Source organism: Chiloscyllium plagiosum, unplaced genomic scaffold (assembly GCF_037043375.1).
Source record: "Chiloscyllium plagiosum isolate Xiang-an unplaced genomic scaffold, Cpla_swu_hap1 HiC_scaffold_49, whole genome shotgun sequence".
In the NCBI taxonomy this organism is placed as follows: Eukaryota; Metazoa; Chordata; class Chondrichthyes; order Orectolobiformes; family Hemiscylliidae; genus Chiloscyllium; species Chiloscyllium plagiosum.
Window position 1 is genome coordinate 3,019,527 of NW_028270187.1, and position 16,974 is coordinate 3,036,500.

Genomic DNA, 16,974 nt, shown 5'->3' on the forward strand with positions numbered 1-16,974 from the left:
GGCTAATGCCTGTTCCAATTAATGAATTGTTCTATGTGACAAAAGAATGGCTATGTGTGCTCCTCGTAGAATAGGGCGGCACAGACGATTCGGTGTTATCAAACGGTTTCCAGGGAAAATAAAAGTTCATTTGGGACGAGGAAGTGCACATGACCGATCAAGAAAGAGGGAAAAACAACTGTGTACATTAGGATAACTTTTAGATGTGGAGTCTGTAAGAAAGACAAAAAAAAGGATCAGTTGCCATTTCATTTCACGCGATGAGGTGGCCTGTTGTCATCTCACTGTAACTCGTTATAAGGATTTCCCTGCTACCAATGTACAAATAATCAAATTGTACTATAGTAGACATGAGGAATTACACTCAAGTAATAAAATTTGTTGTTCCCCTCTGAAATACGAAAAAAAGCTATCACCGATTACTGTAAACCATAAATCAGGCTCATGAGTGCTCTAAAATCAAGTCAACCTGCCATTCTTATGTCTTCTGTGTAGAAGTGATTGCTGACCAAAGTCAATTTAATTGAAGGTAAATATCCACATGAAAAAGCTTAGGAAGGCATGAGTCAATGGGCAATTAGACATGGGAAATAAGCCTAACTTTAACAGCGACACCGACATACCAGGAAGAAATGAGGAAAAGAAATCAGAGGGAAAGTTAAGAAAATGTCAATTGTCACAGAAATAAGCACAGCAGTTTTGTGCTTTATTTTAATCAGAAACAACCAATTCAGAGATAGTGAGCATAAATTATTTAACAGCAGGTTGAATGCTTGATTAGTTGTGGATTCGAAACAATAAATGTAAAATATCCGACTAATATCTGCTAAGGATACTAAGTTTGTTGAGTTTTCAGAAGCAATTAGTCCTTTCCATGATGACATTCCTGCGAATCCAATTAACATCATTTTACGTCCCACGCCAATGAGGTTACATAACGCGCAATTACCTTGTCCACGTTTTTTCCATATCCATTTAAGGAGTTCGTTTGTTGGAAATGGGTAACAGAAACCGCCTTTAACACTTCCTAATAAAGACCGTGCGGTCGTTACGCTTTCTAACCTAAGGACAAGATTGTATATTGTGTTGAAAATCTGGAGTGAGAATAAAGGAATATGTCCTCGTGTGTTTTTTCTCTCTGAAAGAGAATGATAGGATCGGAGACAGTGACTTTGTCTTGGATTGCATCGGTGTGATGGAACATTGGTTTTAATTATGGCGGGAGAGAGAGTGTGTTGATCAGCAGTGGACTGCTTTTGTCTCCAACAGACCATTATAAAACAAACTGTTAATTTGTGGGATTTGGGCATAGCTGGTCTGCAGTCCTCACTTTCAAGTCAACGTCTAATAGTTATTGGATGTCAATCCATCGGGACTGCAACGATTTTCGGCAATGATTCTGTAAGAAGGAGCAAAGCACTCAGAACGTTTTCAGCCTTCGTAGGACTGGGTGAGAAAATCTACTGTTGCAGCGCCCTGAGTGTGGAGGCTGGAACAGTCATACGGCCTGGAAAGAGGAGTTCGGGGCGGGGCGAGCATGTATACGCGTCTGTGTGCAGCTGAAGTTTCAGCCATGGAGAAACCTGAGAAATCCCGTCCTGTGGAGAAATCATGGCAGTGTGGTAACTGCAAGAAAGGCTTCCGTGTCCCGACTGCCCTGGAGTTGTTATTGGAGCATTTACACGAGGGAGAGGCAGTTCTGCTGCATCAGTGCTGGAAGGGTTTTACCCAAGCCTCCCATCTGCTGTCCGACCAGTAGGCCCATTCCAGAGACTGGCCGTCGACCTGTCCCGTGAGCGAGAAAGACTTCACTTGCTCCTCCTACCTGCTGTCCCACAGGCAGGTCCATACTGAGACTGGCGGTCCATGTGCCCCATGTGCAGAAAGGACTTTACCTAAGCACTCCCAACAATCAGATTCCACCGGTGTTGCTGTTGTGGTCACTCCCAGGCCTGAACCTCCTGCCCATTCTGACAGTGCGGTGCAGTGCGAGAGTTGGTGGGCATTTTTTGTTTGGTTTTCTGTGGGACCCCACGGTGCTAGGGATGGCACAGTGACTCAGTGGTTGGCGCCGCTGTTTCACAGCGCCAGGGACGTGGGCTCGATTCCACCATCGGGCCAAATGTCTTTGTAGAATTTGTATGTGCCACCTCTGTGCCGATATGCAGGTCTCGGGCCTCCTCCATCGCTACTCCTTGACCACCCGATGTCTGGAGGAAGAACGCATTATCTTCTGCCTCGGAACCCTTCAACCCCAGGGCAGTAGTGTGGACTTCACCAGTTTCCTCATTTCCCCTCCCCCCACCTTATCCCAGTTCCAACTTCCAGCTCAGCACCGCACTCATGACATGCCCCACCTGTCAATTTTCCTTCCCACCTATCCGCTCCACCCCCCTCTCCGACCTATCATCTTTACCTCTCACCTCCATCTACCTATTGCGCTCTCAGCTACCTTCTCCCCAGGTCCACAATGGGACTGGTGGTCCACCTGCCCCGTGTACAGGAAAGGCTTTACCCATGCCTCCCACCTGCTAGCCCATTGGCAGGTCCACAATGGTGAGCAGCCGTTCACCCACTCCATATGCGGCAATAGCCTCAACCACTCCTTCCACCTCACTAGCAGGTCCACACGGTGAGCAGCCATTCTTCTGCTCTCTGTCCAGGAAGAGGTTCACTCGGACCTCGCACCTCCAGATGCACTGGTAGGTCCACAAGGGGGAGAGGCCATTCTCCTGCTCCAGATGCAGGAAGGGCTTCACCCAGGACTCCCACCTCCAGAAGCACAGGTGGATCCTCAAGGGGGAGAGGCTATTCTTGTACCCAGAGTGCGGGAGGGGCTCCACTCTCTCTTCCCACTTACTGATCCACCGGTGGTTCCACATCGGGGAGAGGTCCTTCAGCTGACCCGAGTATAGGAAGGGCTTCACTCACTCCTAACAACTGCTGGCCCACTGGCGGGTCCATGCTGGAAAGAGGCTGTTCGCCTCCCCAGGGTACGGACACAAATTAACATTGCCCTGCAACTTGCAGAGGCCTCAACAGGGGCACCAGCACTCCCAACAATCAGATTCCACCGGTGTTGCTGTTGTGGTCACTCCCAGGCCTGAACCTCCTGCCCATTCTGACAGTGCGGTGCAGTGTGAGAGTTGGTGGGCATTTTTTGTTTGGTTTTCTGTGGGACCCCACGGTGCTCAGGGATGGCACAGTGACTCAGTGGTTGGCGCCGCTGTTTCACAGCGCCAGGGACGTGGGCTCGATTCCACCATCGGGCCAAATGTCTGTGTAGAATTTGTATGTGCCCCCTCTATGCCGATATGCAGGTCTCGGGCCTCCTCCATCGCCACTCCTTGACCACCCGATGTCTGGAGGAAGAACGCATTATCTTCTGCCTCGGAACCCTTCAACCCCAGGGCAGTAGTGTGGACTTCACCAATTTCCTCATTTCCCCTCCCCCCACCTTATCCCAGTTCCAACTTCCAGCTCAGCACCGCACTCATGACATGCCCCACCTGTCAATTTTCCTTCCCATCTATCCGCTCCACCCCCCTCTCCGACCTATCACCTTTACCTCCCACCTCCATCTACCTATTGCGCTCTCAGCTACCTTCTCCCCAGCTCCACCCCCTCCCATTTATCTCGACACCCCCGAGGCTCCCAGTCTCATTCCGGATGAAAGGCACTGGCCCGAAATGTCGAATTTCCTGCTCCTCGGATGCTGCCTGACCTGCTGTCCTTTCGAGCAGCATACTCTCAACTCTGATCTCCAGCATCTACAGACGTCATTGTCTCCCAATGCATTAAAGGTGTTAGGTTTGAGTCTGTCTGTATCCCAATCTTGAGTCACGAGAGGAATTTATAAAATGTTACATAGATTGGCTACTTGCAGATTTTGTGCCTTTTGAGCAAAATAGAATGTATGTGCAAATACAACTCAGTAAATACAAATTCACTCCATCGACTTATATGTGCGTGTGTCTGCGCATGCTTGGTAAAGTGTGTGTGTGTGTGTGATGGAGTATAAGCCTGTGTGAGGGTGCAGGTCTGAGTGAGAGCATGTGTATGAACGAGGTCTGGGAAGTAAAGTGTATTGAGGTCACCTGTGATTCTCTACCACATGGAAATAGGTCCTTCAGCCCAACAAGTCCACACCGACCCTCCGAATAGTAACCACCCAGACTAATTTCCCAGCATCTAGTGCTGTGGGCAATTTAGCATGGCCAATTCACTTGACCTGCACATCTTTTGGGATGTGGGGGGAAACCGGGCCATCAGGTGGAAACCCATGCAGACACGGGGAGCACATGCAAACTCCACACAGATGGTCACCCGAGGCTGGAATCGAACCCAGATCCCTAGCTCTGTAAGACAACGGTGCTAACCACTGAGCCACCGTGCCACCCCATGATGTGACACTAGCCCAAAGTCATGGTTGAAGCCATCCTCATGGTTCTGAATTTGACTATCAGCCTCTGCTTGGCCATTAAAAATGACTAAGCAGTGAGACAACACGTATTGGAGAGGGCAGGGTGGGACGTTTCTTTCAATTTGCAGATGGTGGGAGGCTCTGGATGCTGTGATCCAGGGCAAACACATGCTGGAGGACCTTCGGCTCAGAGAGATGGAGCTGGAAGCCAGGCTGCAGACAGGTTGGGGGAAAATGGGTAAAGTTAACTGGATGCTTTATTCCGGGAGATGGTCATTCCCCTCCAGACAGAGCCTTTTGATTGTGTCAGTGGACAGTATCAGGAGGGTGTGAGTGTGAGTCAGGCAGGTAAAAGGGATCTGAGAGAGAATTGCAGGGTGGAAGAGCTAACTGGCTGGATGATGGGAGTAAAAAGAATGTTGGGCAGGCGGAGATGGTGGTAAGGGACAGAATACTGACAGGGTTTGCCTCCATTCTCTGCAGTTGGAATCAGGAGGCTAGAACGCATCAGTATCTGGCGCAAAATTTGGGAACCAACGTGCTCAGGGCTTCAAAAGTGGAAAAGAGATGTTGCTGTGGTGTGGTCCAACAATGTCAGGAGGAGGGAGCCTCTGCTGAGGGTGCATGAAAAGATAGCAGCTACAAAGACAAAGCAGAGCCTCAAAGCTCTGAGCGGCACGATGGCTCACCAGTTAGCATCGCTGCCAGACAGGGCCAGGGACCCGAGTATTATTCCACCCTGAGGCGCCAGTCTGTGTGGACTTTGGCACTTTGTGTCTGCATGGGTTACCTTTGTGTGCTCCCACAGTTTCTTCCCACAGTTCAAAGATTTGCAGTTCAGTATGTTTTGGCTGTGCTAAAGTGCCCAGGCATGATCAGGTTAGGGTGGATTAGTCATTGGCAACTGCAGGGCTATTGGGTAAGCGGTGGGTCTGCGGAAGGTCGGTGTGAATTTGATGGGCCAAAAGGCCTGCATGGACTATATGATTCTATATTGAGAAATGATTACCCCAAATCTGCTGTGACAGGAGTGGATTCCAGTTCATGGGACACTGACACCAGTCCTGGAGAAGGTGGGATTTGTGCTGTCTCTCCCCCCACTCTCTGCCCACCCCATCTTTTCTGTCTCTCCTCACACTCTGCACACCCCATTCTCTCAAATCCCCAACCTTCTGCCCCCATTCTCTCTCTCTGCTTCACCATTCTCTTCCCCCTACCATCTGTCCCCCCAGTATTTCTCTTTGCCCCCATCCTCTGTTCTCCTGTCCATTCTCTCTCTTTCCCCCCAGCCTCTGCACTACCCCATTCTGTCTCCTCACACTCTGCATTCCATTCTCTCCTTCCCAAAGGCCTCTGCCTGCCATTCTCCCTCCCCCTCATTCTCTGCCCCCATTCTCTTATCCACCACCATCTGTCCCCCAAGCCTTTCTCTACCCCCATCCTCTGTCCACATGGCCACTTTTCTCTCTCTCCCACCAGCCTCTGACTCTGTCCATCCTCTCTCCCTTCTCCCGCACACGCTACCCCGCTGTCCTTTTTCATGCCTCAAGCCCTCATTGATCACCGTATCAAGCCCTTCTAAGAAGAGAAAGAAAATGGAATGGTGATGACACTACCTGGGAGACAGGGATGCATGAGAAATGGCTAATATTTAAAATTGAGAATACCAAAAATGTATTCAGAAGCATCATTAAAGTCTGAAAGCATGTTCAATTCCTTTATAAAGCTGCAGACATCTTTCTGAAACTTGCATTAAAATATGCACAGTTAGGCCACAATTGAGGGGTGAATGGTCTACCCCTAGTCTTGTGAAATTGGTTCTGACTATGTAGGAATAGTGTCATAGGGTTGAGAAGAATGAAAACAAACATTTCAGTCCGTGCCAATCAGATATCCTAAATTAATCTAGTCCCATTTGCCGAAATTTGGTCCATTTCCTTCTAAACCCTCTTATTCAGATATGCATCCTGACACCTTATAAATGTTGGAATTGTACCAGCGTCTACCACTTCCTCTGGCAGCTCATTCCAAACACCCACCACCCTCTGTGTGAAAAAGTTACCCCTTAGGTTCCTTTTAAAATTTTCCCCTTTCTTTCTCAACCTATGACCCTCCAGTTTTAGACTTTCTCTACATTGGGGAAAAGACCTAGAAAAGGTGAGCAGGAGACAAAGTGCAAAAGGAATAAAACGCTGACCCACGAGGAAACTAATTCTGGGTCCAACCATTCTTCTTCTGCTATTGGCATTTGGACACTTAAGATCTGTCAATAACACCAGCATCGTCACATCACATATTGCGCATGCTCCTCGGTGTCAGGAAACCTGCGCATGTTCACCGATGTCAGCAAAATAGTACGCATTCTCCTCGCTCTCCGCTGAAACGTCCCGATACCTTTTTTCCATGGACCAATGGGAAGACTTGGACGACCGGAAGGCGTCTGGTCCTCCTGCCAATCAGAGACACCCCGTAGTGCATGAATGCGGAAGTTCGCCATGAGCTTGGGAAGTTGCTGCCCCTCAGAATGAAGATTGAGTTTCACCCCAGATTGCAGCTTCCTTCCTCTGTCTAAACATCTGTGAGTACAGCACTCTCTTTTCGATTTATTTCTTTTCATTCTGGGGTTCAGTTGTTAACTTGCAGCAACTGAAAGGAAAGGGAGTGAATCCAGGGAGGGAACAGATTGGAAACGTTGGTCTAGGTCTGTGTCTCAACTGGCAAACACATGGCAATTGAAGTACCACAATATGCACTTATTGCCTTTGCTGTGCAAAATAAAGGCAGAAAGGAGGTGTATTGTTTAAATGGTGATACATTGGGATGTAGAGAAAGTGAAGACGGCAAATCAGAGTCAAAAAGTGCGCTTCCGGAAAAGTGCAGCATGTCAGGTAGCATCTGTGGAGTAGGCGAGTCGACGATTCAGGCATGAGCATTTCATCAGGAATGATGTGTGGGCGTACAAATGCACCTCAGCGTCCTGCTACTCCGGTCAATGTCAGTTCTCAGACAGATGGAGCAAGCAACGAGCGAGGCAAGTCGTATATTACTAAGAGGAATTGAGTTCAGAAGTGGGGATGTCTTCCTGCAGTTAGGGGGTCATCGGATGTATTCAAGGCTGAGTTCATCAGATTTTTGAACAATAACGAAGTGGATGATTCGAGGGGAAGGCAAGAAAATGGTTTTAAGACCCGTAGAGAACAGTTATAGTCATACAGTTACAGAAACAGATCATTTGGTCCAACTAGTCCGTGCTGACTATGTTCTCAGGCTAATCTAGTCCAATTTACCAGTGTTTCACCCATATTCCTCTGAGCTGTTCCTATTCATGTACTTATCTAATGTATTTTAAATGTTGTAATTGTATCTGCATCCACCACTTCCTCTGGACATTCATTCCACACACAAACCACTTTCTCTGTAAAAGGAAAGAATGGTGCTTAAAATCTTTCTCCTCTCGCCTTCAAAATTTGCTCCCTAATCTTGAAATCCCCACCTTAGGGAAAGGACAACCACTGTTCAACTCACCTATAACCCTCATAATTTTATAGACCTCTGCAAGGTCAATCTCTACCTCGTATGCTCCAGTGAAAAGAGTCCCAGTGTATTCACCTAAATGTAGGTATATTCATATCCAATTATGATGTGTTCAATGCTGGTGAAGGCTCGGAAGACCAAATGGCCTGTTCCTATTTCCCATTTCTCATACTGTGACCAGGACAGCAAGAGACCATAAGACATAGGAGCAGAAATTAGGCCATTCAGCCCATTACATCTGCTCCACCATTCAATCATAGCTGATAAGTTTCTCAACCCCATTCTCCCGCTTTCTCCCCATAACCCTCGATCCCCTTGACACTCAAGAACCTTGAGTCTCAGTCTTAAATATACTCAGTGACTGCCCTCCATAGCCTTTTGTGGGAAAGAATTCCATAGATTCACCACTCTCTGGCTGAAGAAGATTCTCCTTGTCTCTGTTCTAAAAGGTCTTCACTTTACTCTAAGACTGTGCTTTTGGATCCTAGTCTCTCCTACCAAAGGAAACATTTTCCCAATGTCCAAACTGTTGAGGCTATTCAGTATTCAGTAACTTTCAATTAGATCCCTTCTGAGAGTGGGCCTGTTAATCAGCATGAAGCAGAAGCTTCAGGATGAGATACAGCAGGGATTAGGTTCAGCAAAGTGAGAATGGAGGCAGTGTGTGGAGGATGGAGATTTTCAGCTTTTAGGGAATGATAGAGGAAAGAAAGTTCAATTATAAATTACAATTGATAAGATGGGCTGAGGAATGGTAGATTAGTTTAGTTTAGATAAATATGAGGTGTTGTATTTTGGTAAGGCAAATCAGAGCAGGACTTACACAGTTAATGGGGAATGTTGCAGAACAAAGACACCTTGCAGTGCAGCTTCATAGTTCCTTGAAAGTGGAGTTGCAGCTAGACCGGATAGTGAAGAAGGTGTTTGGTATCCTTGCCGTTATTGGTCAGTGCATTCAGTACAGGGGTTGGGAGGTCATATTGTGGCTGTACAGGACATTGAGTACATAGAACATAGAACATAGAAGAATACAGCGCAGTACAGGCCCTAGGGCCCTCGATGTTGCGCCGATCCAAGCCCACCTAAACTACACTAACCCACTATCCTCCATATACCTATCCAATGCCCTCTTAAATGCCCATAAAGAGGGAGAGTCCACCACTGTTACTGGCAGGGCATTCCATGAACTAACGACTCGCTGAGTGAAGAACCTACCCCTAACATCAGTCCTATATCTACCCCCCCTTAATTTAAAGCTATGCCCCCTTGTAATACCCGACTCAATACGCGGGAAAAGGTTCATACTGTCGACCCTATCTAACCCCCTAATCATCTTGTACACCTCAATCAAGTCACCCCTAAACCTTCTTTTCTCTAGTGAAAACAGCCCCAAGTGCCTCAGTCTTTCCTCATACGATTTTCCTTTCATACCAGGCAACATCCTGGTAAACCTCCTCTGCACCCGTTCCAATGCCTCCACATCCTTCCTATAGTATGGCGACCAAAACTGCACACAATACTCCAGATGCGGCCGTACCAGAGTCCTATACAACTGCATCATGACCTCAGGACTCCGGAACTCAATTCCTCTACCAATAAAAGCCAGTACGCCATATGCCTTCCTCACCGCACTATTTACCTGGGTGGCAACTTTCAGAGATCTGTGTACATGGACACCAAGATCCCTCTGCTCATCCACACTACCAAGTATCCGACCATTAGCCCAGTACCCCATCTTTTTGTTATTCTTCCCAAAGTGAATCACCTCGCACTTAGCTACATTGAATTCCATCTGCCACCTTTCTGCCCAGCTCTGCAGCTTCTCTATATCCTGCTGTAACCTGCCACATGCTTCCTCACTGTCAACAACTCCTCCGACTTTCGTGTCATCCGCAAACTTGCTCACCCAACCTTCTAACCCCTCTTCCAGGTCATTTATAAAAATGACAAACAGCAATGGTCCCAAAACAGATCCTTGCGGAACACCGCTAGTGACGGCACTCCATGAAGAAACTTTGCCATCAACTACTACCCTCTGTCTTCTTCCATCCAGCCAATTCCTAATCCAAACCTCCAACTCACCCTCAATGCCATATCTCCGTATTTTCTGCAGTAGCCTACCATGGGGAACCTTATCAAACGCCTTACTAAAATCCATATATACCACATCTACCGCTTTCCCCTCATCAACCTCCTTCGTCACCTTTTCAAAGAATTCAATAAGGTTTGTGAGGCACGACTTGCCCTTCACAAAACCATGCTGACTATCCTTGATCACATTATTCCTATCTAGATGTGCATAAATCCTATCCCTTACAATTCTCTCTAAGACTTTGCCCACAACAGAAGTGAGACTCACCGGCCTATAGTTACTAGGGCTATCCCTACTCCCCTTTTTGAACAAGGGAACCACATTTGCTATCCTCCAGTCTTCTGGCACTACTCCTGTAGACAAAGAGGACATAAAAATCAAGGCCAATGGCTCTGCAATCTCCTCCCTTGCTTCCCAGAGAATCCTAGGATAAATGCCATCAGGCCCAGGGGACTTATCTATTTTCACCTTTTCCAGGATTTCCAACACCTCTTCTCTACATACCTCAAAGCCATCCATTCTACTTATTTGTGCCTCAGTATTCTCATCGACAACAATGCCCTGTTTGGCCATGTAGGCCATGTTTGGAATACTGCATTCAGTTCGAGTCTCCCTGATGCAGGAAGGATGTTGCAAAACTTTGAAAGGATTCAGAAAAGATGAACAAGGCTGTTGCCAGCATTGGAAGCTTTAAGGAGAGGCTGAGTAGGTTGGTACTGCTCTCCCTGGAGTATCAGAGACTGAGGGGTGAGCTTATTGAAGTTCATAAGGGGCCACCTTATTGAAGTCATTAGTGGCAGGGATAGGGTGAGTAGCCATGATCTTTTCCCCAGGGTAGGGGAGTCCAAAACTAGAGGGCATAGGTTTGAGGTGAGAGGGGAAAGATTTAAAAGGAATCTGAGGGGCAACTCTTTCACGCAGAGGTGGTGCATGTATGGAACGAGTGCCAGAGGAAGTGGTGGAGGCTGGTACAATTACAACATTGTAAAGGACATCTGGATGAGTACATGAACAGGAAGGGTTTAGAGGGATATGGGCCAAATGCTGGCAAATGGGACTGGACTAATTTCGGACATCTAGTTGTCACTGACAAGTTGGACCAAAAGGTCTGTTTCTGTGTTGTCTGACTCAAATTGTCTTCGGTGATAGAAGTGTCATTGTGAAGACTGGACTTTCAGAGCAGTTTTCAAAAATGTTTTGTCCTTCCTGGGAGCAGAAAAGGTTACAGTAAAATCTTTCGTTTGCGAGACAGCAACTGAGTGAGTGAGTAGATCTGGGATTTTCGTGAAAAGTAGGAATTCATTGCACTGTAGGGATGAAGTGCTTTCAGGTTTAGTGGCAGTAAGTGAAGTGTTTGGTGGGCTTTTGTTTCAAACTGCTAATTTCTTTCAGCCTCCAACATTGTATTTCCAATATCGTGCATCAGAAGAAGCGGTGAATCAGTAACTGGTATTGTTCGAAGCGTTATGATTTTCAATGCTGCAGGTATTGCATTGTTTCATCAGTATTTTAACGTTTACTGGCAGTAGTAAGATTTGTGGGCTGTATTCACTAGAAACGATTAAGCAGTTAGGTAACACAAAAATGAGAGGGCAGGCTGGGATTGTCTTTTGATTTGCAGATGGTGCGAGGTTCTGGGTGTTGTGATCAGAGCAAACACAACTGCGGTAAATCATAGAAGCCCAACAGTGTGGAATCAGGCCATTCGGCCCATCTAGTCCACACTGATCCCTACAAAGATAATGCCAACCCCACCGTCTCCTACCCTATCCAGTTGTTTCTGCTGGTGGGTGAGACTGAACCAGGGGACATGGCCTCAAGGTTAGGTGGAACAGATTTAGGATAGAGATGGGGAGGAGCTGCTTTTCGCAGACAGCAGTGCCCAAGGAAGCAGTAGAGGCAGCTTTATTAAGTATATTCAAGACACAGTTGGATGGGTTTTTGCATGGTAGAGGAATCAAGGGTAGTCAGGATAATGCCGGTAGGAGGAGTTGAGACTATGGATAGATCAGCCATGATCTTAATGAATGGCCGAGCAGGCTCGACAGGCCAAACGGCCTACTCCTGATTCGATTCCTATGAAACCATAACCCTGCATTTCCCATGGCTAACCCACCTAACCTGCACATCCCTGGACAGTATGGGCAATTTAGCATGGCCAATCCAAATCAAGGCAGGTGAGTAAGTAGTGATGTGGAAAATAAACGTCAGAGAAAGATAGACAGGGACAAGGAGAATAAATGTACCAGGAATCAAAACTGGATTCAAAAGACTACAAAAATTGAAATTAAAAGCTGTGGTGTCTGAGCGTGTGCTGCATTGTAACGAAAGTGAGTGAACTGACTGTACACGTTAAAGAAAATAGTTATGATCTGAGACTCCTTATAGAGACATGGCTTCAGGATGACAAGGATTGGATCCTGAATATCGAGTGGGTATGTGGCATTCAGGTCAACTGAGAAGCTCAGTTAGGGTAGAGGATTGCCACTGCGAATCAAAACACTGATAACATGGTAGTCGCAGGTCGGCTCAGATTTCAGGTCCTGTTTTCTCTTCTTCTGATCTGCCTGTTCCCACAAAGTTATTTGGTGTCTGTTCTCAGCTCTACTGGATTTCTGCTGAAGCTTTGACCCCCTTTTATACCTTCTGATTCAATAAAACAGTAAATCAGTCGATCAAGGACCAACCCACAATCTCCCAGACTGTCAACCATCCAGACATAGAAAGTCATAGCAGGGAATAAAACAAGAAAAGTGAGAAAACATAAATGCACAGTTGGTGCTTGTAGTTAATGTTTGTTCATTAGAAAGTAAACCAGAAATAGGGGTCACCCAAGATTCTTATAGTGCCCTTGTTGAGGAATTCTCTCTCCCTTTCATCTAAATATTAGTACCTTGCTCTAATTTATAATAATACTTAGGTCAACTAAAATAAAGCATCTGTTATCAAATAGACATAGAGATGTACAGCACAGAGAAAAAAAAAACTTCTCGATCCAACACAGCCATGCTGACAAGATATCCAATGCAAATCTAGTTCCATTTGCCAGCATTTGGCCCATAAAGCTCCAACCCCTTCCTGTTCATATAACCATCCAGATACCTTTTAAATGTTGTAATTGTATCAGCCTCCATCACTTTCTCTGGGAGCTCACTCCATACATGCACCACCCACTGCGTGACCCTTAGGTCCCTTTTAAATCTTCCCTTTTCACCCTAAACCTTTTGCACCCCCACCGTGGGGAAAATGACTTTCCCATTTTCCCTACCGTGCCCCTCATGATTTTAAAAGCCTCTATGAGGTCACCCCTCAGCCTCTACTCCAGGGAAAACAGCACCAGCGTATTCAGCCTCTCCCTGTAGCTCAAATCCTCTAACCATGGCAACATCCTTGTAAATCTTTTCTGAACACTTTCAAGTTTTACAACATCTTTCCTATCCTCTAGCAGAGAAACAAGAATTGAATGCATTGATCAATAGGGGCAAGCATACCAATACCACCTTCACTACCCTGTCTACCTCTGACTCTATTTTCATGGAACTATGAACCTGTCATAGAGTTAAGGGGCATAGAAATAGACCTTTAGTGCAACCAGTCCATGCTGACCATAATCCCAAATTTGGGACCATAATCCCAAATAGTCTGTCCTGTCTGCTCCTGGCCTGTATCCCTCCAAACCTTTCCTATTCATGTAATTATCCAAATGTTTTAATTGTACTTGCATCCAAAACTTCCTCAGGAAGTTCATTTCACACATGAACCACCCTCCGTGGAAAATTAGTATTTCAATGGCAAGGATGTGGTTGAATTGAAATGATTCATAAAATAAACTGTTTCTCCCAAACCCCCTACAGCAGGTATGGTAGCAACTCCAACTCTAGAGTCTCTTAGATCATTATTTCCATGGAGTGGAAGGGGAAGGGGGCGGGGGGAATAAAATGTTGGATTCACAGAGAAGGAGGTTTTCTGTGAGTGTGAAACTAAAATTAAACCCCATGCTTTACTTGAACTCAAACCACATTGATTTGGAGGAGAGCGGAGGGAGTTTGCAAGATGTCCTCCCCTCCCCACATGCCTCAGCTGCAAGGTCGCGTAGGCGCAGTTCGGCCCCACTCTGTGTCCTGCCCCCCCCCCCCCCCCCCAGTTGAGGACGTCACGACGCAGAAGTAGCCTTGTCAGTTTCAAAGTGTAACTCCCTCCCTTTGGACAACATCTGGGAGCAAAACAATGCCTTCCCCTTTCCATTCCTCATCCTGGGAGGGACAGACAGAGGGGGAGACACTGTTCACTTGTAGCAACTGGAGTGAATCCAGGGAGGAAGCAGGCTCTGTAAAGGTACTCAGTGCCCTCTGTCCCACTTAAAGGTATTTTCATTGTGTATCTTCTTGATTTGGCACTAGAAAAGGATTGCTTCTTTCCTCATGTTTGCAAGTAAAAAGATAGTATCTCATCAAACTGAGCAGCATTTAAGGATTTAGCACATTGGTACGAAATTTAGATGTATAATGCTTCATATGGTATAAAGCTGATATTATTGGCTGTTGTCAAAGCTATTTTGCAATTATTCTTCACCCTCGAATGGAGTTACGTCCTGTATTTCTTGTTGTCTTTTTAATGTAATAGGACAGCAGGAAGTCATTCAGCAAATTTACTGGCTTTCTTTTCTCAAGCAGCCTTGACCTTTCATTTTCATATCCTTGATTCAGCTCCATCTCCAGCAACTTTGTAGGCAGGTTGCTCCAGGTCCTAGTCACCTAAATGAAGTTTTCCTCTACGCACACTTAAGGCTTTCTGACTACGTAAGAGTTTTCAGGTTTTTGTGTCCTGGATAATATGTGATCAGCAGGCACCTAGCAATCTACCAGAATTGCCACCTATGTTATGTTTATTTAACTGTACTAACTGGTCAATCATTTTGTGAATTTATTTTTGCAGGAAGACATGCGGAAAGAAGTCTGAAAGCATATGATACATCAACTTCTGACAGACCCACTTGATTCATTGGGACTTGAATATCAGCAGCTATTCAAATTGAGAAGAAATGTTTCCTTTTGTCTGCTTGAGAGGTTTTGGACACTGGTATGGCAGGAAGAATATGGAGACATCCGAGTGAGGGAGATTCAGTGCGCTGTCTGTGAAATGTGCTTCAAACCATTTACTCAGCTTGGAGGATCAAACTGACACCATCACGGTGGGGAGAAACTGCGTACACATTCTGTTTGTAATTTCAAACTCAGAGCGACACAAGGAAAGCTCCCCCAATGGGGAAACCGTGGAAATGTGAGGACTGTGGGAAAGGATTTCCTTCCCCATCAGTGTTGGAAACCCACAGACGCATTCACACTGGGGAGAGACCGTTCACTTGCTCAGTATGTAGGCAGGCATTCAGTCAGATGGGTCATCTGCAGAAGCACCAGCGGATCCACACGGGAGAGAAGCTGTTCACTTGCCCCATGTGCGGGAAGGGATTTGCTCACTCATCTGCACTGCTGATCCACAACAGTGTCCACACCAGGGAGAAGCCGTTCACTTGCTCTCAGTGTGGGAAGGGGTTTGTGAATTCTTCCAACCTGCGGACTCACCAGCGGGTCCACACCGGAGAGAGGCCATTCACGTGCTTGGTGTGTGGGAAGGGGTTCGCTTATTCATCTACGCTGCTGATCCACAAGCGGATCCACACAGGGGAGAGGCCTTTCATCTGCTCTCAGTGCGGGAAGGGGTTCATTGATTCTTCTGGCCTGCTGACCCACCAGCGGGTCCACACCGGGGAGAAGCCGTTCATCTGCTCAGTGTGTGGGAAGGGATTCATTGATTCTTCCAGCCTACGGACCCACCAGCGGATCCACACCGGGGAGAGGCCATTCACCTGCTCAGAGTGTGGGAAGGGATTCAGTCATGTGGGCCATCTGCAGACACACCAGCGGGTCCACACGGGAGAGAAGCCGTTCATATGCCCAGTGTGTGGGAGGGGGTTCACTGAGTCATCTAAACTCCTGATCCACCAGCGGGTCCACACCGGAGAGAAGCCTTTCATCTGCTCAGTGTGCGGGAAGAGATTCAGTCAGATGGGACATCTGCAGAGGCACCAGCGGGTTCACACAGGAGAAAAGCCGTTCACCTGCCCCGTGTGCAGGAGGGGGTTCACTGAGTCATCTACACTCCTGACCCACCAGCGGGTCCACACACGAGAAAAGCCTTTCACCTGCTCAGAGTGCAGGAAGGGATTCAGTCGGTTGGGTAACCTGCAGACGCACCAGCGGGTCCACACCGGGGAGCGGCCATTCACCTGTCCTGAATGCAGGAAGGCATTCCGTCACGTGAGCAACTTGCGGACACACCAGCGGGTCCACACGGGAGAGAAGCCATTCACCTGCCAGAGTGCGGGAAGGGATTAATCGATTCCTCCGGCCTGCAACTGAATGAGCGGCTCCACACTGGGGACAGCCCGCTCACCATCTGAGACGGTGGGTGGGTAGTGTGTACGCTTTGACCTTGAGCCGTTTGAAAAAACAGCTTACATTTTGTACACCTTTTTGCTGGGGAAATCTGAAGAAGTAACAAAGCTGGGTCACAATAAAGCTTACTTGAACTTCCCATCGTACTCTGACCTTGATATCTATGCAATCTAACAGGCATTTGTTTCAAAGCTGCTCATTTTTTTCAGTCTCCAGCACTAAGTTACCACTGTCAAGTATCAGAAGAAGCAGTGAATGAGTAGTTAGTATCATCAGAAATTGTAATTTTTTCAGGAGTGCAGGTAATCCATTGCTTCATTGGCATTGTAAAATTTACTGGCAGCACCAGGGGAGGTGTGAGCTGTGTTCACTGGAAATTATGTGGAAGAGCCCGTGTTGGACTGAGGTGGACAATGTTAAAAATCACACAACACCAGGTTATATTCCAACAGGTTTATTTGGAAGTACTA

General features: G+C 46.9%; 1 protein-coding gene across 1 annotated transcript; it reads left to right on the top strand.

The window, feature by feature from the left end:
- The first annotated feature begins 6,876 nt into the window (after positions 1-6,876).
- Positions 6,877-16,643, top strand: LOC122544521 (uncharacterized). The gene is made up of 2 exons (XM_087984496.1): positions 6,877-7,001; positions 14,985-16,643. The coding sequence occupies exon 2, from the start codon at positions 15,311-15,313 to the stop codon at positions 16,442-16,444; it is 1,134 nt and encodes a 377-aa protein (XP_087840622.1). The 5' UTR covers positions 6,877-7,001; positions 14,985-15,310; the 3' UTR covers positions 16,445-16,643.
- Positions 16,644-16,974: the final 331 nt, after the last annotated feature.